This window comes from Sparus aurata, chromosome 22 (genome assembly GCF_900880675.1).
Source record: "Sparus aurata chromosome 22, fSpaAur1.1, whole genome shotgun sequence".
Lineage (NCBI taxonomy): Eukaryota > Metazoa > Chordata > Actinopteri > Spariformes > Sparidae > Sparus > Sparus aurata.
In genome coordinates this window covers 10,344,120-10,366,447 of record NC_044208.1, presented here as the reverse complement: position 1 = coordinate 10,366,447, position 22,328 = coordinate 10,344,120, and the positions used below count along the sequence as shown (strand labels likewise).

Genomic DNA, 22,328 nt, shown 5'->3' with positions numbered 1-22,328 from the left:
TTTTGCCGGCCGCGCAAGACATGTGCAGAATAATGATAGGAGATAGTGCAGCAGCCAAACTCAGTGCAGTACCACTGTCCAATGACACAGTCGCTAAGAGAATTTCAGACATGTCTAATGATATCAGAGAGCAACTGATAGAGTTCATTAAAAAGAGTCCTTACTACGCGCTGCAGCTGGACGAATCCACTGATATTGCTGGGCAGGCACAGCTCCTCATGTATGTCAGGTATCTGCGGGACAAGGCGATTGAGGAGGATGTCCTCTTTTGCCGGCCTCTTCAGTCGCACACTACTGGAGAAGCCATCTTCAATGTCCTTGATATGTTTCTCCATGAAAATGGTTTGGCTTGGGACCGATGCGTCGGCCTATGCACGGATGGTGCGCGGGCAATGACGGGCCGTGAGCGTGGCCTAGCTGCTCGCGTTCAGCAAGTAGCTCCACTTGTGAAATGGACACATTGCATGGTCCATCGCGAAGCACTAGCTGCTAAAAACATGCCGGTTCTCTTTGACTCCGTGCTGAAACAATCCGTGAAAATCATAAATGTCATCAAATCACGGCCGCTAAACTCTCGCTTGTTTGGACTCCTCTGCCAGGAGATGGGGTCAGGGCACGAACAGCTGCTTCTGTACACTGAAGTTCGCTGGCTCTCCAGGGGGCGGGTGTTACAGCGGTTGTATGAGCTGCGAGAGGAGGTGAAGTTGTTTTTGACAGAAATCAAATCAGATCTGGCGAAGCATCTGGATGACACTATGTGGCTTGCGTCTCTGTCCTATTTGGTCGATATATTTGACCGCTTGAATGGCCTCAATCTGTCTTTGCAAGGCCGTGAAACTCATATTTTGCTCCTGGCAGACAAAGTGGACGCCTTCACTCAAAAACTTGACCTCTGGCACGGCCGCATAAGTCGAGGGAACTGCGACATGTTCCCCAGCCTTGCAGACTTCATCACTGATGCAGGCACGTCACACGATTTCTCCTCTCTATTTCGATCAGCGTCTGAGCACCTGTCAGCAATGAGAACACAGTTTGCGACGTACTTTAAAGAGGATTATCGCTCTTTTGCGTGGGTTCGAGACCCATTTGTGTGCGCAGCAAACGAGCTGTCAGTTGATATGCAGGAACAGCTTATTGAGCTGAAGAGTGACAGTAGGCTAAAGGAACTCTACACCTCCTGCCCGCTTTCGTCATTCTGGGCAGCGTTGATGCAGGAATACCCACAACTCTGTGACGTCGCCTTGAAGATTCTCCTCCCTTTCGCGTCGACATATTTGTGTGAGGCAGGATTCTCAAAAATGACTGCACTCAAAACGAAGTACCGCAACCGTGCACAAATCGAGGATGATTTGAGGCTATGTTTATCACACATTGAGCCAAGAATTGATGATCTTTGCAAGGCAAAGCAGGCTCAGGTCTCACATTAACATCGCCTACCTGCAGGCTTCTGTAAAAAAATGCAGATAATATGCTATTAGGCCTAGTAATAATAACAATAATAATAATAATAATAATAATAAAGCATGTCACCTCATATAAGTATATAGCAATAGCCTAGTAATGATAATAGGCCTACTACTACTCATAATAATAATAATAATAATAATAATAATGATGATAGTAATAATAATAAAGCATGTAACCTCATATAAGTATATAGCAATAGCCAAGTAATGATAATAGGCCTAATACTACTCATAATAATAATAATAATAATAATAATAATAATAATAATAATGATAATAATATTAGCCTAGCCTAGGCTGGCTATCTATCTATCTATCTATCTATCTATCTATCTATCTATGCAAGGTAGTGTACCGGGGATGGGGGGGGCGGCAACTGCAATGAACCAGCTTTGGGGGGCCCAGCTTGCAAAAGGTTGAGAACCCCTGCTTTAGACCATGCCCAAAACATGGCCGTGTCATCTGTGTAAGCAGCTCAATACAACACATGCTGTACTTGTGTTTACTGTTAGGCTGGGACCTCTAATTACGACAGGAGCAAAGGAGGAAGTCAGGTGAAGTAGTTTAAAAAGCATAGGAAGGAGGTTGAGGTGGGAATGGGTCAGAAATGAATGGGCTTGCCTTTAACCCAGGAGAAGTCAGACACTCCAGACACTAATGTCTCGAAAATATATGAAACACAATTATTTCTGTTTTAAAAAGCAGTCTTTCACAGCGAGATATGACCCACAAGTTAAAGGCTGTTCAGTTCAGTCCTTATCTCTTAGCTTGAGCTCTCTGTCGGTGTAAATAATGTAGCTCTCTGTTATGGTTAATATATTCAAAGATTATAGCTACATTTATTGAACCTGGTTGCTTCAGGGTTTTTTTAACAAAGCAAAAGTCAAGAGTACAATGCAGAATATTCACAACACTCCTACCTACCCCAAGTACCATATCTAACAATGAAGATGGATAAAAGGTCAAAGAGAAACACAAGAGACAAGAAAGCAAAAGTTGGAACATCCTCATGAAGGTTATATAGTTGGTTTGTATAGAGAGAGCCACATAAAGCCGGGAAAGTACAATAGAGGTTGAAAAGTTTAAGTAAAAGTGAGCAGAAGGCACAAAACAGACATCTTTTTTTGTCTTTTACAGAGTTTGACAGCAGAGTCATATTTCATCGAGCAGCACACAGGGACTCAGCTGTAGCTCGCTGGTAAAAGTCTCAGTGAGTTTCTCAGCTGTGACTTTCTCTCAGCTGACAGATGAAATTTGTGGCATTTCGCTGTCACCTTATCGATCTGCTGGTATCACTGTCATTTATGCAAACTCCTCCAAGGACATGAGGCGATCGACCGGAGGAGATGAGAAAGGATCACTGCCACTAGAAACACTCGCTCACGCTTTCTCCCTTACCATTTTTCTCACACCTATGAACAGTGTGCACTCACTGATGTGGGCCTACCAGCAAACCAGCATTGTATTAATCTAAAGCGAGCTTCTGTTTTAAGCTGTGCAAGCTGTTCAAAATGAATTACTTAAACAGTGAAAGTCTCGACAGAATAAGACTAAATTTAGTATCCATGGCACAGTACGAAACAGGTTAAAGTACTTGGGTAGCCTTAAGTTCACAATGAATGAATGATTAAAATTTTTACTTCCTGTTACTTGTGTGTTTATTTAACAGGAGCAGTGAACAGCCATGGTCATCTATGAGCTGATTTAAATCTGTACTCCCTCAGCATGATACTGAGTATAACAGCATTCTCAAGAAAAGAATAAAAACACAATTCTCTGCACAGTAAATATTCACTACGGGCTGTATTAATAAGTAATACTTAAAGATCTATCTACCAGTGCGCTAAGCCAAAAGGAACAGCCTGTTTCATTCGAGTTGAGCCACTACACATCTATATTCTCAAAGAAGAATATGAAAAGTCTGTAACAACAGTGAAGTTTCATATTACATTTTTAATGACTTATCCTATTTTTTATTCTTTTTAAAGAGCGGACAAAAAAAGGTTGCATTCAGTCTCATTATTTTGAAAGCTATGTTATCAAGATTAACACAAGTTATAATTACGTCAACACAACAATGAATAACACACAAATAAAATGGCACAAATACTGCCCTACCAATTTGACCTGCTTTTTTTTTTTTTTCGCAATTTCCTCTCCATCAGCACTCATTTTCTCACTCTGATGTTGATGGGCTGTGCTTGTGTTTGGTCGCAGTTGGTATGGAAATAATCAGCCAACGGCTGAGCTGATAACAATACAATCACAGCGGCCGCTTCGGCTGTCACAACTGTAGTGTCTCTGGGCTCGTAGGTAGAGAAAACAGGCCTGTCCGCTCTACCTAATATCAAGACACATACTATAATTAGACTGTAACAACTGCTACTGGTCAGCTTGGGCTGCTCTGTGTTTTTTTTAAGATGTTTTCAGACTGATAGTGTTTGTTGACAGTGAAGAGAAAGGGAGAGTCTTTATATTACTGTATTGCTGAAAACAATCCAGCCTACTTTTACATACTAAAAACTTTACCCCTACTTTGATTGTTACCCTCTCCCAAAAAAATGAAGGAGAGAATGTAAACTAATTTGCTTTAGATATTGCAATATGGTATGGTAATGAATGTATATGAACAATACTGCATGCCTCCTTGGTTAAATCGTAAACTGAACTTTTTGTGCACTGGTGAGGTAACCACTCACCACAATGACACATAAGCACAATTCTGCCTTAAGGCGAGACTTACTCATGGCTGTAAATCAGGATGGGCGCATAGTATAATATATTATATATATTGTGTAAATGATTATGTGGAGTTTTTTTGGTTTTTTTGGCATTAAAACCAGAGTTTATTTCTCCGATTCATTTCATTGAAGAGGTTAAATTGAGATTTTGTGAGTTTTGGCCCCAGATGTTGGCTGGTATCTGTACCCTCCCTGTAGAATAATATCTGTTTTTGGCAGATTGCGGGCTGGCAAGATCAATATCTGCTGATCCATCATGATGATGACGATGATGACAATATTGGCAGCCTTTGTCTCTCAGGCAGTGATTGTCATTTTCCTGGCATCTGACACACATACACACACAGACACACAAACACACAAACCATTTGTCAGCCAAATTACGCTGATGAGTTTGGACACGGGTGCATTGGTTCATGAGGGTCTTAACAGCCTCTGCCCTCGTGTGTTTACTTCGATAAATGTGTGCGCACATACAGTATGTGTGTGTTATTCTGTTTGTGTGTGTGTGTATCAACAGACCCGGCAGCATTATGATTAGTGCATTTCATCTGCAAAAGTGTGCTGATGACTCTCGGGATGCGGCAGAGATTTTAGCTCCTCTAACAGTTACGTCTGGTCCATTCATTTCCTAAGCTGATGAGAGACTGAGCTGTCTGAATAATTTAGACGTGTGGAGGAAGAGATGTTTTATTTTGGAGCAAACTGAATTTTCTCAGCTTTATATGGCGCCACGCAGTTCGCCTCTGATCTCGGACATTTAATTTCCTATTTGTTGTGAACACGAATCAGTAGAGAAGAGACTTGACATGAGAGGTCCAAAAGTGCAGATTGTAAAACCCTGTGGAATGGAGTTGTGATATAAGTTTGTGTAAATAATCTACTTGACTTCAGTATGTCTTAATATGAATTATTAGCTATGCTAGCAGTGTGACTGGATGGAAATCTTGGTCTACTTTTGGCTTGACTGGAAAATTTCAACATCTGTCGGATGGATTTCCATTAAATTTTGCACAGAAATTCATACTCCATCGGAGGATGAAACCCAATGACTCTGATAATCTTCTGACTTTTCCTCTAGCGCCACCAAGAGGTTGGCATTTGTAGTTTTAAGTGAATGTCTCAATAGCTGTTGGGTGGCTGCTAGTGTTTCCATTTCAAGACAATTTCCATAATGATTTCTATTAAGTTCCACATATTTAAATCTCTGATGTCCAGTCAATTGTATTGAAGGTGGAGTAAAATAGTTCACTGTTAAATGTCAGTCCTGGTGATGACTCAATTAATACTGATTATGAAATAGTCCAGGACAAGTGGACCAGCACCAATTCTTTCAGAAACCCTACTTCAGCTGTGCTTTTGTTGAGTTGGAGGTTTTATTTGAGTTGAGTTCAGTTGATAGTGAACCCAAAAGATGGTGCCCATTCAGTCCAATAAGAAGGGGTTTTCGGGTTTACTTCCTGGATATGTGGAACATATTCCAGGTGTTATGAAAAAAATTGTTCACCTTTACATAAAAAAAATGAAACTTGGTACAGTTATACAGTTTGGGGGGCTTAACATTTTTCTTTATGGAGACATCGCAAATTCAGTTATGATGGAAAGTAAAATGGCCACCATGGCCGCCACATGCCTTTTTGGGATGGCTCGGTATCTGTTAATGTTCAGGGCACCAAACTGTACACGTGTGCAAAGATTCATGCGTTTATGAAAAGGTGAATGATTCACCTCAAATTTGGTGCATATCTCCACTGTGTATATGTGCAGTTGAGGAGGCTGGGAAAATGTTAAGGTAAGGCTGAGCTGTGCCCCAGTATCCTCGTCTATTATACATTTATACATTCATTCATGATTTAGCTATTGATTTAGCCTGTTAATATGCTAACAGGGTGAACATAGTAAACTAAGAAAAAACATGGGAAGCATTTCACCAGCTAAACACCAGTGTGTAAGCGTTGTCATTGCAGAAATGTTAGCATGCTAATGTTAGCTTTAAGCTCAGTGCAGCCTCACAGAGAAGCTAGCATGACTCTGAACTCTTCATTGTTAATGGTAGGATTGTAAACTCTTACCTTCAATTAAAAACTGAATATTGCCAAGAAATAGTGATGCTCACAGCCAGCTGCTGACAGCTAAGTCTTGAACTAGAATTTTTCAAAATATATCACACCTGGAGAGATATATTAAATATGCTGCATACCAGAAATAAAAGATGACGATCATATTCACAGCACGAGGTTGATAAAATCAAATGAGGGCATAACTCCCATGGTGCCCCGTGTACTCCAATGAGTACCTCTTTATTCTAAAGTGTATTTGTTTCTCTTATTGAGTAAAGCTCTGGGGCTGTGAGCAAAAACAGAGAGAATGTGTGTGTGTGTGTGTGTGTGTGTGTGTTCAGAGGGTATAGATGAGTCGGAATTTGAGAAACATGACCACTTGTCAAACCAAATCCTTTCATCTCTCAGGAAGATATGGCAGGGCATAAAAAGTGGATATCATTGTTTCAAAGAAAGCTTTTGCCCTCCTTTTCTTCTCTCCTTTCTCCTCCGCTCTCCCTTTTCTCACTCCGTTGACGGACTTTGGTGCAATGTAAACAAAGGCTCTTTAGCGCCATTGCGCAGTTCAATGTTCTGAATTATTGACTTGATTTTTTCAAAGAGGCAACACATCGCTTTGTTTCTCACGGCAGGGAGAGAAGGAGGGAGAGAGTCTCATGGTTTTTCATGTGGAAGTGAAAAACCCATTTCTGTCCTCTCCGCCTCTCTCTGTGCTGCCTGTGAGCAGGGGATCACTGTGCTGTCAGATTATGGCTCTCTGGATGGCTGCATGTATTTTTGGGATGGATTTAAAGGTCAATCTCATGCACAACAGTTTGCTTGTGTTATTTTTATCCCCAGCAATACAAGGCATCAACCAATTTCTAATGTATAACCGTGGGGCACCGCTGATGCTTCCGAGCTAATACTGGAAACATCCAGGCTTGCACCACATATACTGTATGCGGCTCTACACTGGCTCTATACTACAGCTCATTTACTTGTCATCTTTGCTCATTTGCAATGCAATAGCATTATAACATGCCAGTAATTTTCATTTCTCCCCAGCTTTATTTCGTTTTATTTGATCTATAAGCTGAATTAAAAAAAAAAATAAATGGAAAGAATCATTTATGTAAAGTGTGACAAGCATTTTCTATAGTTGCCAAAATATTTCTTAGATGCCGGGATCTTTTTATGAAATGAAATTGTCTTGGTGTCCTGGAACCAAACGCAATACACAGGGAAAGATTGAAAAACAAAAGGTGAGCATGTATCAGCTAAAGCTGCAGTCCACAGAAACAAAAGAGCAGGCAATACAAATCTGGCAACAAAACAGGAATCCAAGACTGCAAAAAAAAACCCCAAAAACAGTAGTGTATGGGCAGCACACAGGAAAAGAAAGTAGAGAACACAGAACCAGGAAACAGGACACAAACTGGCAACTACCAAGACTCCTGATCGCTGAAAATGCAGATACCACGTGATACGGACGGCGTTATACTATTGGCTCACAAAACGTATTAGAACCTGGAACCAACTGTCAGAATTCTTACACAGAGATAAACAAAACAAGCATTTTGGACTTGACAAATATCTTAAAATTATTCATTTAAAATCATAAAAATGTTGTTAATAAAAAATTAAAAAATGATTTGCCTACATACAAATGTTTAACCTTTAAGTTCTGACTGACTGACAGGCTTGATAGTAAAATGACATTTTATGGCATTCTTGCACTCTTTGTGTGTACTACCAGCCACACTACAAAGCTTTTCTCTCCTAAAAAGAAGAAATGTGAAGGTGTTGACTGTTCAGTATCGACTTTCGTGCCCTCTCCAGATCTCTTTACTTTACCCTCGCGTTATGATGTTCCGGTGTCCTCTGTAATCTTTGAACAACATTCATCATCACACAGCAGCCTCACATTGTCCGTGTTGTTTGAACCCGAGCCGTGAGAGGTGCACTCCATCTCCAGCCAGTTTTGATACTGCAATAACTCCTGATTATGAACGTGTCTCACAGCTAATGGGTTTCTCTCCTCTCCTCACAGGTTATCTATGCACTGAACACGAAAAACGATGAACACGAGGCGGCCATCGCCACTCTGAAGGAGGCCCACGAAGAGGAGGTGCAGCAGATTCTGTCCGAGACCCGGGAGAAGATATTACAGGTTTATACCCTCTATGTTTTATCATTTACACACTGACGTCTTACTGATGCTTTCCAAGTTAAATCATCATCATGTCCTACAATGATAAGAAATCATTCACTGTTTAGGATACTGTGGATATTTAGTCTGAACAATTAGTTGAAAGGGAGCTGTGACGAGACAAAGCAGTTTCGTTGGCGGAACGGAAAATTAATTTAAATAAGTAATGTAATCAATCTCTGCTTCCTGTGAGGAATAAATAAATAAATGCATATTACAGTTTTACTTTTAGAGTGACTGACACAGGAGTTATAAATATCTTTAAACAGTCGAAGGGGCTAACTGCGTTCGCATTCGTGTCAGTCGGTCACGATTACATAGTTTCACTGTGTATCTTAGATCTGTGTATCGCTGCTGTACGCTAAACTACTACACAATCACATGGCAGCTAATCCACCGGAGAGCTGCGATTGCACTCAAAAGGAGCTCATCCATATTTAGCCATCTGAATATTAATTATTTAAATCTATATGTCATCACTCCTGGAGGCAGTGTGACTAAACCTGAACAGCTAAACATATAGGGCCAGACATTCACGTGCTACACGTCCCCACAAAGTCTGCCTTCAGGGAAGCTTTGCTGTTGTGCCTTCAATGAAACACGATGAATCAAGCAGAACTGGATCAACTTATTTAATCTTTGAATCTTCAGCTTTATTTAACATAATGAGCTGAATCAAGGCCGGACCTCAGGCCAAAATCCATGCTGTTTATTAACAGTCGTCAAGGAGACTTTTATATTTATAGTATTGTAATATTAATACTTACAAGGTATATTATCTTTCTTTTTTTTCTCTCTGTAATTTATGTGTTGGCAGAATACATGATAAAACTGTCAGTGAGTATTTCCTAAAGCTCGAGATGATGTCTTCAAATATCTTCTCTTTGTCCATAATTCGGAGACGTTCAGATTACTGTCATAGAGGAGTAAATAAAGCAGGAAGTATTAGTATTTTAAAAAGCAGCATTCAGAGAGTTTTAACCCTTTTTCTGAAAAAAATAACAAAGAAACCATTATCAAAACAGTTGGTGATTGATGTAATAGTTGACAAGTACTAGATGAATCGTCGAAGCTCTATCCAGATACTGGTCATTGCTTTCTGTTATTAAATGAACACATTTGGAGGATGTGCCTAAAACAGCCCTCCATGCTTGCTCCAGTACAAGAGCAAGATCAGCGATGAGATGGACCTGAAGAGGCGGATCCAGTCTCTGGAGGAGTCCATGGAGCTCCACGAGAGGATGAAGAGGCAGGCGCTGGCCGAGTTCGAGAGCTACCGCCAGAGGGTTGAGGACATGCAGCTTTGCACTGAGGCTCAGGTAGACAGTTTGTGTGGCAGTGAGTTTATGAATGTGTGTGTGTGTGTGTGTGTGTGTGTGTGTGTGTGTGTGTGTGTGTGTGTGTGTGTGAGAGAGAGCTGTGCCCGGCATGATGTCACAGCTGCAGGTAATCAGTACTAATGTCTGTTTCTGTCCCCTGCTGTGAGGCTGAGAGTCTCTCTTGTCGGTCAGCATTACTGCTCTCTGCGTTTGTCTGAACCTTTGTCTTGCTGTGTAGCAGTAGCAGTAAAATCCGGGCTCCTTTAGTCTGCATTTTCTCTTGTTATTTTCTTGTCTTGTATCCAGATGAGAATTAACACACCTTCGTTTTCATGTAGGCAAATTTATGCATCTCCGTCGGCCAGACGACAGATGGGTCATTCCATACCAACACACCAAGGACATCCCAGTTCATGTCATTAATTATCTTGAAAAAAATGCACGTAAAAACCTTTAATAGATTCATGTGACCCTGCAAAATCATATCTGTACTGAAGTTTAGCTTTCTCGCAAACCAAATGGTTCTGTGTTTTATTATTATAGTTGTATCAGGTCTAGAAATGACTATGTTGATGATTGGACACATTTATTTTAGCCTATAAGTGAAACATTCTGGATATGATCAAATGGTGATGTTAGCTAGGAAGTGCTGGAATGCTAAAATATGTTCTTTTACCACAAAGACTTTGCTTATCCATCATCTTTTCAGTTGAAATGATTTCAATATATTAGACTCTTTACATCAGTATGGTCTATGTGGTGTCATGTGCAGATGCAGTTACACTTTTTCAACATTTTTCTTGAACTTTTTTAGACTTTTGTCATTATTTATAGTCTTGGACTAGAGGGAAGCCTCCAGAAAAGGCACTATAGAATCATTCCAACCAGGCTGCTGTATTTGATGGAATGAGAACAAGCTAACCCGACTGACTTAAGCAATCTCACAATAAGAAAATGCTTTATCAGTGCTACATGTTGTTTCCTGTTTTATTTGGATATGACTTCTAAGATGTTTACTGTTCTCATTTCTGCTTGGTGTGTTTGCTGGTTTTTCAGTGCTAATTTAGAGCAGCCAGAAGGTCAAATTCCCCCGAGCCAGTAAACCACCAGCTGGCTGAAAGCTTTTTAAAAAGTTTACCCGTGGTGCGAGAAACCTACAAACCCATAAATCAATCTTCCTGTCCGCTCAGTCTTTCCTCCCTGTGGTCCTCTGGCAGCACACGCAGCGAGTGGTGTCCATGTCGAGGGAGGTGGAGGAGATGCGGCGGTCCTTTGAGGAGAAGCTACGCACATTCAGCTCGGCCCAGAACCAGTTCGAGCAGGAGAAGAAGGTGGCTCTGGAGGAGCTGAAGGCGCAGCACAGACAGGAGGTCCAGGAGCTCCTCCGCAGCCACCAGAGTCAGAACGCAAACTACAGCAAAGACCAGGAGAAACTGGGACAGCTTCATAAAGCCGAGGTAACACACTAACAACTGCGAAAGTGGAGCAGCTCCTGAAAGCCGAAGCAACAAACTGCATCACTACAGGGAGAAAGTGGGACAGCAGTGATTATTATGGCATTAACTATTTGCGTACGAGCCAGAGAATTAACCTTCTACATCTACTCTACTGAGCACAGCAGCTCAAACACGTTTTATATGGAACGTCTCTGCCATTAAACCAGCGGGGTGTGAGGAAACTCTACACACATTATAAGTAGTTTTATCTCTGAACACTGAATCACTCAGGCAGCGTTCTGATTGCCTCGTAGTTCCCTGAGAAGTGGACTGCGCAGGGTACTCAGCCATGTTGAGATATATCCCAAACTGTAGGTAGTGTTGTAAAAGTAGCCAAAGGTGAACATAAAAGGTCAGCATGTTAACAGTACTTGACTTAAACTATCTGATATTAAATGTAGTTCAATATCAAAAGACTCTTTCTGACAATAAATGTACTTAAAAGTAAAAATACATTTATTTCCATGTATAGTATGTGTGTACCCACCCTTTATTATGGATTATATACTGCTACCAATTATCATGTATGATATTATGAGCATTTTTCCAGTTATCCAGTTTTTTTTACCAATACCATCACGATGATAGAAATTATTTTAAAACTGCACTACTTCTGCTGTGATGCAACATCCAATCTGCAGAGCAATCAATAAATAACATTATGAAATGTATGTGTAGTGAGTACAATATTTGTCTCCGAAATGTAGTGAAATCAAAGTATAAAGTAGCAGAAAATGGAGCTTCTCAAGTAAAGTGCAAGTGCTTCATAACTGACTCAAGTACAGTAATTGAGTAAATATTCTCAGGGAACTTTGCGTGAAGATCTGGAAACAACTCATCGGTTCAACGGAACTGGACAGCTCACATTCTCATTATTGGTAATATTTGATTGTAGTTACCTTTAAAACAACAGAGCTCAAATAATCTATAAAACAAAAAATGTGGAAACCAGATACTGTTGGCCTACATTCCCTTGTTTTACCTTAGAAGTGTTAGTTTGACATTAGTGACAACAGCAGGGTGTAAGAGACCTGCCATTAATTTCATGCACTATTCATGATTATCAAAGACAGTATAATATAAACATAAAATGATAATAAGGTAAGGTAATCTGCATAACATTAATATTTTTAGGAAATAATACGGTAACTCTTGCAGATGAATAGAATCACTCAGTTTTGGTTAAAGGGGCTCTGTGTAACTTCTGAGTTGTGCTGGACGCTGGTTGTTAGTTTGTGTTAGCCGACTCAACCTCTGAACTAAACTAAACTCCAGCTACTGTTGCCCTCTGTGAGCAGAGTGGAGAGAGGCACTGAGATGAGACACTGGAGAGTGCGGATGAAGTCGCATCTCTCCGACTGTCATGACCGAGTCCTTCAAATAAATCCATAGTCAAGCAGCAGCTTCCACATTTCATCCTCAGCGTTGTATAGGCAACAGGGAGAGACGGGACAGGTCTTATTTTTCATGTCATATAACAATCAGCTCAAATATTGCTAATAAAAAAAGTAATTAATACATGTATATTGTTACATAGAGCTCAAACAAACGTATGTATTTGATATTTTATTTCAGAGGTGTAACATTTTCACAGTAGCATTGACAGGTATCCAAGGTATTTACGTTTCTGGGGTAGCACGCAAAGGAAGCGATGTCTGCTTTGGTGTGGTTGCACGGTGTTCTGAGTTGCGAGTGGAGACATTTTGTTGAGAGAAGTTCCCCGTGACCGACATTCACTGAGCAGGGAGTAGGGAGTACTGTTCACGCTCACTGTGGAACAGAACATACCTTAAGACAGCCTCTCCGCTCTTTGATCGCTCTAAACTCTCCCGAACATGAGCCGTCCTTCTCACGCTGTGCTGATGTGTCGCAGGTGGATTCTCTGACGGAGCGGGTGGAGGAGCTGAAACAGGACAAGAAGAGGCTGGTGGAGGAGTACGAGGCCAAACTTAGCAAGGTACAGTACTGTAGAGACAATGGAGGATATGAGGCTGTGGTGACATCTGTGCAATGGACTAAACAGATATAGTTATAAAATCAAATTAAATGATGGTGCAGTCTGACCTGCACAGAATCAGATGATTAACTTCAGCAAATGTGCATCTTTCTGTGAAAATGTTGTTTTGAATTGAGGAGAAATTAATAATTTACTTCTTCTTTGATTCTGTGCCTCAAACCTCACACATTTGAGTTAAGTCATGTACTGTCATATATAGTTGTGTATGGCAGAAGCTATTCTTTCTGGAAACCAACCAGAAAAAAACAAAAAAAAACAATGAATTAACAAGAATAATACTGTGAATGACAATAGGGTCAGTAAAACATTAATAATCAATCGTTATTTAGTTTACTTTTTGTTGATATTACAATAATGAAACAAAGTGAAACACAGTTTTGCTCAGTGTTCTTGGCTGAGTACTGGTTGAAAAGCATGAAGATTACATTTGTTGGCGCTAAAATCTTGACCTTGCTGAAAGTGCAGAGCGAAGGCAGAACGGCACAGTTTAAGTACTGCATTTAGAGGCTATTAATTTCAATAAAAGCTGTCCTCACTGACAGTGAACACTGTCAGCCAATTCATCTTGGCTTCAGCTTTTACTTGCTTTCATTATCTTTGCACTGGATTGCATTTTGATGAGAAAGCTCCTTAAACCATCCAACATGGAGCAGAAAAAACAGGGAAAAGTTGGTATATAAAGTCAGTATGTATTCATCCATTAATCTGTTTGGATGATTGACACACCAGTCTGTCTGTCTGCAGGCTCAGGCCTTTTATGAGCGTGAGCTGGAGGCCATGAAGAGAACTCAGCAGCTGACCGCTGACAACCTGTTGGCATGGAAACGCACCGAGGCCGAGCTGCGGCGGGAATTTCAGACTCAGGAGGCGGCGCTCCAGAAGACCCTCGGCAAACTGAGGACCGAGCTGGCCCGGGTGTCGGATGAAGCCCGGGAGAACCGGGAGAAGTCCTACAAGCTTCAGTCGTCACTCAACGCCTCAGAGAGCAACGTGAAGGTGAGTCTGAACCTAGAGCAGCTGATTCAAACACATCTCCATCATGATTCTGCTATAACTGGACAGTGTCAGAACACCCTGAAATTTCATCTAATAAAGTCCACGATTGGCCATTTTCTGATGTCGTTTTTACGGACAGCCCACAAAATGTGTCCTCTGTAACAGACGATGAAACAAGCGTGTAGAATAAAATGGGTTTATGGGATTAAATGAGATAAAATTGGTAACAAATTATATGGACCATCAGGTGTTCATAATTCACAGATTTAATCACAGAAAGTAGATGTTCAACAAGATGTCTGAGTCAGAGTTTATTATCTGATGTTAACCACCGTTCAGACATTTAATTACCTCCCTGTTTTATTCATTGTCGTTCAAAATCTCCACGTATGGTGAGAACAGAAAACGGTACTTTGAGTTTGTTTTGACAGCTTTTTGAGCTCAAAAAACATAAAAGTCAAACACATGGAACCAGTTATCCATCACCTTTCTCTGGGAAAATGATATGCATTATAATGACAGACAAAACACTTGTCAACAGAATTTTCTAGCCCCGACAGCATCTGTTAGTAATGTTTTCACCTTGTGAGTCTGTGTGTGTGTTTGTGTGTGTCATCATGGTGATACGAGGTCCTAGAGACACCTATTTTAACAGGAACTGACACAGAAGCAATTTTGAGTATTTTGCCAGGTGTTTATATGTCTGTGTGTGGACAGATTTTGTCATCATGAGACCCTCACAAGTGCGTAGTTCAGTTTCAAAATAGAGGTTGAGTTCAAAGATGGGTGTAGTCCGACCCATAAGTACTGAGTACTCATGTAATAACGTAGTAAATACTGAGTCGTCAAGGGTCAGAACATTAACATGTTGACGGGCATTATGACTTCTGTCTCATCACAAAACAATCTGTAGTTGTTATCTAAAAATGTTAATGAATCCAGTATTTGCAGTGCATCAATACTGGATAACTTCAAAGTTCCCTGGGGAGTATTTGACAACCAGTAGCATCATGGAGGCATATTTTTACCTGCTGTTTTTCTAGTGTCAACATGTACAAGCACACGGATAACAAGATACATATCACACCCGCCAGTTTCACTTTTTTCCCCTGACTAAGAGGTGGTGGTGATAACATGCAAAGAAACACGTGAAGAACACGTTGATATAAACAAGACATAAAATACTAAAATACTGTGAATGTTTTATGAGAAGGAGATGCGATCAGTATGTTTTACCTCACAGATACACACAGTAAGTTTTGTTTTTTATTATTTGTTTTTAAGTCGGTCTTGTGTGCCGCAGCCTGCCTGCATGTTGAATCTAAATCAGAGTTGCCCACATTTGAAACTTGGTGGTGTCTAGATCTGATTGCCATCGAGGATTTTTTTTCAGCAGCCATTTAAGTGTGGAATATTTTCCCCTCACTCCGCCTTCCGGTGCACTTTGTGAAGGGCAAACATAGAGATGCTGTGTTCGTCTCTTTTTTAAAATTTTGCTTCCTGATCCCTGCGCACACGATTATCACCACCGTTGAAAATAAAGTTGACATGTGCTCCGGGGGAATTGGTTAAGCAGGTCTATTTTGCTGTGATGGTAATGCTCGGCAGTTTGTGTGAAATTATCACTGATTGCACAGAAGAGGGGTCCTAGCCCCCACACACCCCCACCCTCTCGGTATTACTGAGAATAAGATCAAGGTCAGCAGTGGTTGGTGTGCCTGGAGTTAATAATTTCATTACTGTAGTTATCAGAGCAATTAAGTGTAACCCAGATAAAGAAACAACAAGAGAGAGACAGAGCAAAGAGCTGGAAACCAACTCTACTTGACAGCTCCTCTAGATTTAGTACAAGATTTAAGAAAAAACAGACATCAGAGAGTAGGAGCAGTTTGATCCTGCTCTTCTTCAGTCTTCATACAGTACATAGCTGGTGTGTTTGATGTATTGTTTCAGAGGTAATATCACCAGTCTACGAGCACATCCCTTAATCGTTCTGCTCCTGCTGTGAGTTCATTGTTGAGAGATAATAGATTTTTAATTAACCTTAACAAGCTCACAGCACATGTTTTAATCTTTGGTTTGATAATCACAATACACATATCTCATTATTCCTCTTGCCTGAAGTTATAGATCACTTGGTTTTCCCGCTGCATCCTGCTCAAGCACGGAGACATTTTTAGACTCTCTTCGCTAAATTTCTTTCTCGGAGTGGAAAATTAAAACGTTGCACCAAATCAAAATGTTCCCCCATCTCAGGAAGACATAATTACTGCACCACGGGTAGAAATAGTAGTAGCATCAAATGGAACGCTTGTGCTCGGTGTCAGGATGCTTTCTTGCTTCAGTGTTCTCCGTCGTTCCTCCTTCAGCTGGTGATTTAGGAGGCAAATCACCGCAGAAATGCAAGCAAATGATGGCTCGCAGTAACCGAGGCAGACGTAATTAATGGCCGACTCTTCACAAGCGCCCGTCGGAATGTGCACGCCAAAAATTACAAATCATCCCCCAAGTGAAATACTCCACTGAAGCCATGTTAAATTGCCGCTGTCACTAAATACTTCACTCTCAGGTATCTGGACTGGTTGTTGGAAGCTTTTAGTGAGATAAAACAATAAATCATTGAGTTTCTGAAGCCTTTTTATATTTAAATGGCAGTGCAGGATTCAGCCAGGTCCAATAAGGATGATTGACAGAACTGAGGCTCAGTGTGCGTGAGCATCTGTGTGTTGCTTGTTTAGTGTTTAAATATGTGTAGAGGTGAATCCGAGATGATGACTAAATGTCTGCAACAATTTGATTCTTCTTTTAGTGGGAAGTTCTTCAGTGGGAACAAATGGTCTTATGGTAACGCCAGACTTATTGAAGACGTGAGGATTGAACATATATACCAACTTTTCCTAAAATCTTGTCCTTTAAAACCCAAATTGATTCTAACGTAGCATACTAGATGGACGTTTCCTGAGCAGGACCATATTAAGCCCAACCTGCCTCCAGGTCCAGACCCAACGTTTCCTGATTTTGGCATGTCATAATAAATGCTCAAAAGGGGACTATCATTGTAAAGAATCTGTAGGAAATGTAATTTCAACTTGCGGTTTTGAAACATTATTAACTTCAGACAAGCCTGTCATCAGTAAAGGCTCATTAATGCTAGATTTGACTCTATGTTCATTTTGTCCGTATTTCTGAAATCTTACTCTTACAACGAGAGCAAAGAAGTTGGACCCAAATGCATCAGACAGCAGGCAGAAACATCAGTGGATGAAGTTTATTAGGGACCAAAGGCAGGATCATGGAAACTCAACAGACAACAATTTCTTGGGTTGCTCGTGCTACCCCTGAAGTATTTTGGGGTGTGGCTGGATGCATTGTCCCGCTCGGGCTCCCCTGCTGTCAGATAATGCCGCAGCCGTGAGGGGGTGCACTTGAACCAGCAGTGCCTAGATGGATTATGTGTCAAAAGACATCTATATAAATGCCAGGACACAAGGTTTGCTAGCCGAACATTGCAATGTAGAGAGATGATCAGTGATATTCAGTCTACCTGTCAGTGGTTTGGATGTTTTGGCTGATTGGATTGCATCTTTCCATGCGTTGAAGCTCAAACATACATTCAAAATACATTTGACTAGAGGCCGCTTTAAGATCTGAGGCTCAAACTGGCCGTCACATAGACAGACAAACAAGAACACACTGCACTTGTGAGGAACCTTCACTGACATAATAACCTTCACCATCAAACTTTAGCTTTAACCCTAAAATCAATAAAAACAAGTCTTAATTCTCAAACTGCCCTTTGAAGAGGAGAGTAACCGACAAAATGTCCTCTTGCATGAAAAATATGTCACCCTCGAGGCTTGAAAAACCTGAGTTGGTCCTGACAAAGATATAAAAGATGGATGAAGCACACACACACACACACACACACACACACACACACACACACACACACACACACTCGCTCTCCCTTTACAGATCGCTCATTTAACCTCGCGGTCACATAGAACAGCTACCTGCCACGGGCTCATCAGGGAAATCAGCACACACACCCAACAATCTAACACACACAAACACACACACGCACACACACACACACACACACACACACACACATCACATCACATCTAATTTGTGTGTGACTCCTCTGTGGTTATTATCAGACTGAGGTTTCTTTGTCTTAGCCGTAGCGGCAGTAATTAAGTTTGAGGCAGCCTGCTTGATGGGATTGAAAGATGTGAAATTGCCTCTCATGAGTTCTTACCGAGTGCTAAATCACACAGCTACTGTACTGCGTGACCGTGTCTGTGTGTGTGTGTTTGTGTGTGCACGTCAAATCCCTCCCTGAAGTCTACTTCTCATTAATTGAGCAGCAGTCAGGATTTACACTCCTGATCTTCAGTATTAGTAATATGCCACCAATATGCTTTGTTCTGTAAGTTTGACAAACTAGCTGGGGTGACCCGAGATACACAACGAAAAACGTACGCAACTACAACAAAATTCTAACATTAACAAAAGCCAGTTGTTTTTTTTGGTTTTTTTGGGGGGGGGGGGGGGGGGGGGGTTTAACTCAGGTTAAATGTATCATTCAGGAGCAGCAGGATGTTTCCTTCATCCCATTGGCTCTATATTTTTATGATATTTATTTTGTCTGAAGCTCACAACAGTTTTCTGCTCCGGACCAAGAACTGCATTTTTATTCTACCTCCATCCATCATCCTGTCAAAGTCTCAAAGATGCTTCGAATATGGATGTACTGATCCATATAATGCTTGTTTTTATTTGTCGTAAGAATGATCGATCAAAATGCATTTACCGTATTAGATGTCTGACGGTCAGATGGGAAATCTCATGACAGAATACGAATCTATGAACTTGCAGCAGCTGCATAACAGATAACAGGTACATCGACCAAGTGTGATAAACACTGACTTAATTCCCATCAAACCACATCACTAACTTTTCTTAATTCATAGAGGTCACAGGTAAAACCAAGAATATGAATACTAAAACTGACAGCTATATATCAGTTAGCTGATAATCGTCTACGACATATCTGTCATATCAGTGTATTTGCTGGTTGATATGCTCCAATATGAATCCTTATTTTTGTGAGATCTTAAGTCAGAAAAGGATGCTTGGGGTTATTTGTAATTGCTTAATTCCCAGGGAAGTTTGCTGTTTTAGTGCAGTTATATATGTTAAACTGTAAAATATCCTTCCTGCATTACATATCTTTGTTGTTTGTGTGCCTATCAGCCGATAAATCGTTATCGGAATTTTTTCACTCCCTATAGCGGTATAGGCACCGGCCTGAAGAATCAACATCCCCTCTAGCACTAATGAATACAGCAGCTTGCAAAAAGCGTCATAACCACAAAATAACACGTGCAACTATTGAGTAAATCTCTTTTCCCACTTTGAAGTTAGCAGACTTAGATGTTTACTGAGGACTAAGGTTTCAATTTTGATAATCTAAATCAAAAACAGAACTGTCAGCTGCACTTCCAGACACACACCCCGTGTGCATGAAGAAGACCAACTTACTGGGAAACTCCGACAGCGTTGAAGATGTTTATTTCTTTTTCAGAGATCCTTTATTGATTTTTCTGTACAGAAAATAATTTGATTTAGACACATGAACATAAGTCCAATATTCACATTCCCCTTTGTTCAGTTTTAAACCGCCTCTTGAGAAAAATATCTGGCTCTGTTCACCAGCTAATCAGTAATTGTGTTTGCTCTTTTATTTGGTGCTGACCAGGTAATGTTTTCAGAGCTTTTTCTCAGAAAATCGATCGCCAGCTGAAACCCAAAATAATGCTGTGAGAGAACAGAACAGAGCCGGACAGCTCAACACCGAGCCAAAACTCACAAAATAGCTCCCAAAAAGCCGAGGGCTTGATTTGTTCCCTTCCAGGTAATGTTTCTCATGGAAGTCAGGTATGGCTGCTAACAGAGTTTTCTGTGTTGATTTGATTCCACTCCAGGACTTAACCAAGCAGCTGGAGGAGGTGACCCAGAACTCAGAGATTGTGGAGATCCGTCAGAAGGAAGCTGAGTGTGAACTCGAGGCGGCCAGAGACCGAGTTCAGCAGCAAGCAACTGAAATACTGCTCAAAGCCAGTAAGACCTCTTCTCTTCTCTTCTCTTCTCTTCTCTTCTCTCGTCTTCTCTCCTGTCCTCTCCTCTCCTCTCCTCTCCTCAACACACAAACCCATCAAGGATATCCATGTACAGATTCTCTCATCATGTCTGCAGCATAATGACCTCTAACACTTTAACACTTTAATGGCCTTACCCTGTACAGTATATCCCTGCTAATGTTATTCCCAGTCCCTCAGAGGCAGAGGGAACCCTTCTCACATCAGTTATGCCTGGTTTCAGGTGTGCGTTCGTGAGCACTCCTGTCTGGTAAACCGTCACACGTTGGGATCTGATGTCATCTCTTGTGATGTCTCTCAGTCAATACTTTATAAGCTTTGTGAAGCAGCATCACATGAACATGACTATGAAACGTGTGAGAAATGGCAGCAAGTCTGTGCTGAATTACGCTCGGCCCATTAGCTCCTACGAGCTCCTCGCATCCGATGAGAATGTTTTATCAGTTTCCACTGGAGCTGCTCACATGCGAGGGAAACAAATAAGATCCAGCTATGACAGTCACATTCAGCTCCTCATTTATTTAAACTATAAGGCTGTTTTCGGTTGCTGTGCTCCGTCGGTTGTTTGGAAGTGTTGGTGGTAAACAAACCAAACTGCTCATTCAGATTATACAGTATAAACACCTCTATTTGGAGGTAAAACTGAAAGTGAGTTCACCCCTAACTTCGGTAATTATCCTGCATTGCTCAGACAGTGGTGGATCTTGGCTAACAATTTACTCAATGATTGTTTTCTCTTGCAAATAAATTGGTCCAACCTGGGCACTCCAACCCATCAGACATCCTCAGTTTTTAACTTGATGAGCACAATAATTGATAAGAAACTATGGCCAAAACCCACGTTGTAATTAACCGTACTTATACTTTAACAGCAGCAAATTTTAGCCTGGTTCCAGACCTCAGAGTGAACACCCACATCTCAGATTTGTTCAGTGAAGTAGATTTAAAAGACCATTAAAGGTTCACTATGTAGTTTTGGGGGAGACTGACTAAATAAACTGAACGAACAAACTGACCTTAAAGGACGACACTATTTCATACTGTTTTATTTTGTTTATATTAGGCAGACCCGGCCACCTTTCTAGCTTCAAGCAATGTTTAGGTACCTTACTTCCCTCGGAGAACATTGAACGTTTATTCAGTTATGCAAAAAGATCAATGTTTTCTAAGTTTGTATCATTACCTCATAAATATTGTAAATATTAAAATTCTGTGTCTGAATTTCTTCTGCAAACTTTTGTTTCCTCCTGCGAAGAGTTTAATCAGTCAGAGTGCACAGTGAGCTACAGTTAGATACTACATTCATGTAAAACAGTAATACAGTAATACACAAAAATAACAACTCCTACATTGACCCTAATCCTGTAAAAGGTTAGGCTTCTCATAGCAACCATTACTACAGCTTCCATGTTTCCTGGAAATAAACAATGTTAGGTGAGATATGTAATTACAATAGAAATTGAACAACAACAAGGCCACCGAAGGGAGAAATCTAGTTTGGCTAACTCCAGCCACTTAGAAAAGTACTTTCAACTACTAATACTAATAATACTAATAACTAATAATTGGTCGCCTGTCCAATTCATAATAAAAAGGAAAGCAAATCACAAGAGCAACTTTTAATTGCTGCTGACTACTGTAGCTGCCGTTAATTAGCCATGCAGCTAGCATTCAGTTAGCACGGCAGTTTTTGACCACTAACATGTTAACTTCAGTAGATATCTCTGCAGCACAATACATACAGCAGACACCACAATGTCAGAACTGTAATTTCTTCATTCTGTCGACCATTTTTGATTATATATTTCTTTACCTGGATTTTTTTTGTACTTTTGAATAAAATGTTAGAAAAATTCTTTCTTTGCTTTCATGGTCTAA

General features: G+C 40.7%; 1 protein-coding gene across 3 annotated transcripts in view; it reads left to right on the top strand.

Moving 5' to 3' along the window:
- The window catches only part of fam184ab (family with sequence similarity 184 member Ab), a 164,220-nt gene that overhangs the window by 59,993 nt on the left and 81,899 nt on the right, over window positions 1-22,328 (top strand). For all 3 annotated transcript variants that reach the window (XM_030405412.1, XM_030405413.1, XM_030405414.1), the window contains exons 2-7: window positions 8,300-8,419; window positions 9,619-9,777; window positions 10,995-11,234; window positions 13,147-13,230; window positions 14,035-14,286; window positions 20,277-20,412. In XM_030405412.1, the coding sequence (XP_030261272.1) occupies window positions 8,300-8,419; window positions 9,619-9,777; window positions 10,995-11,234; window positions 13,147-13,230; window positions 14,035-14,286; window positions 20,277-20,412 (991 nt within the window). The remainder of the gene's footprint in view (window positions 1-8,299; window positions 8,420-9,618; window positions 9,778-10,994; window positions 11,235-13,146; window positions 13,231-14,034; window positions 14,287-20,276; window positions 20,413-22,328) is intronic.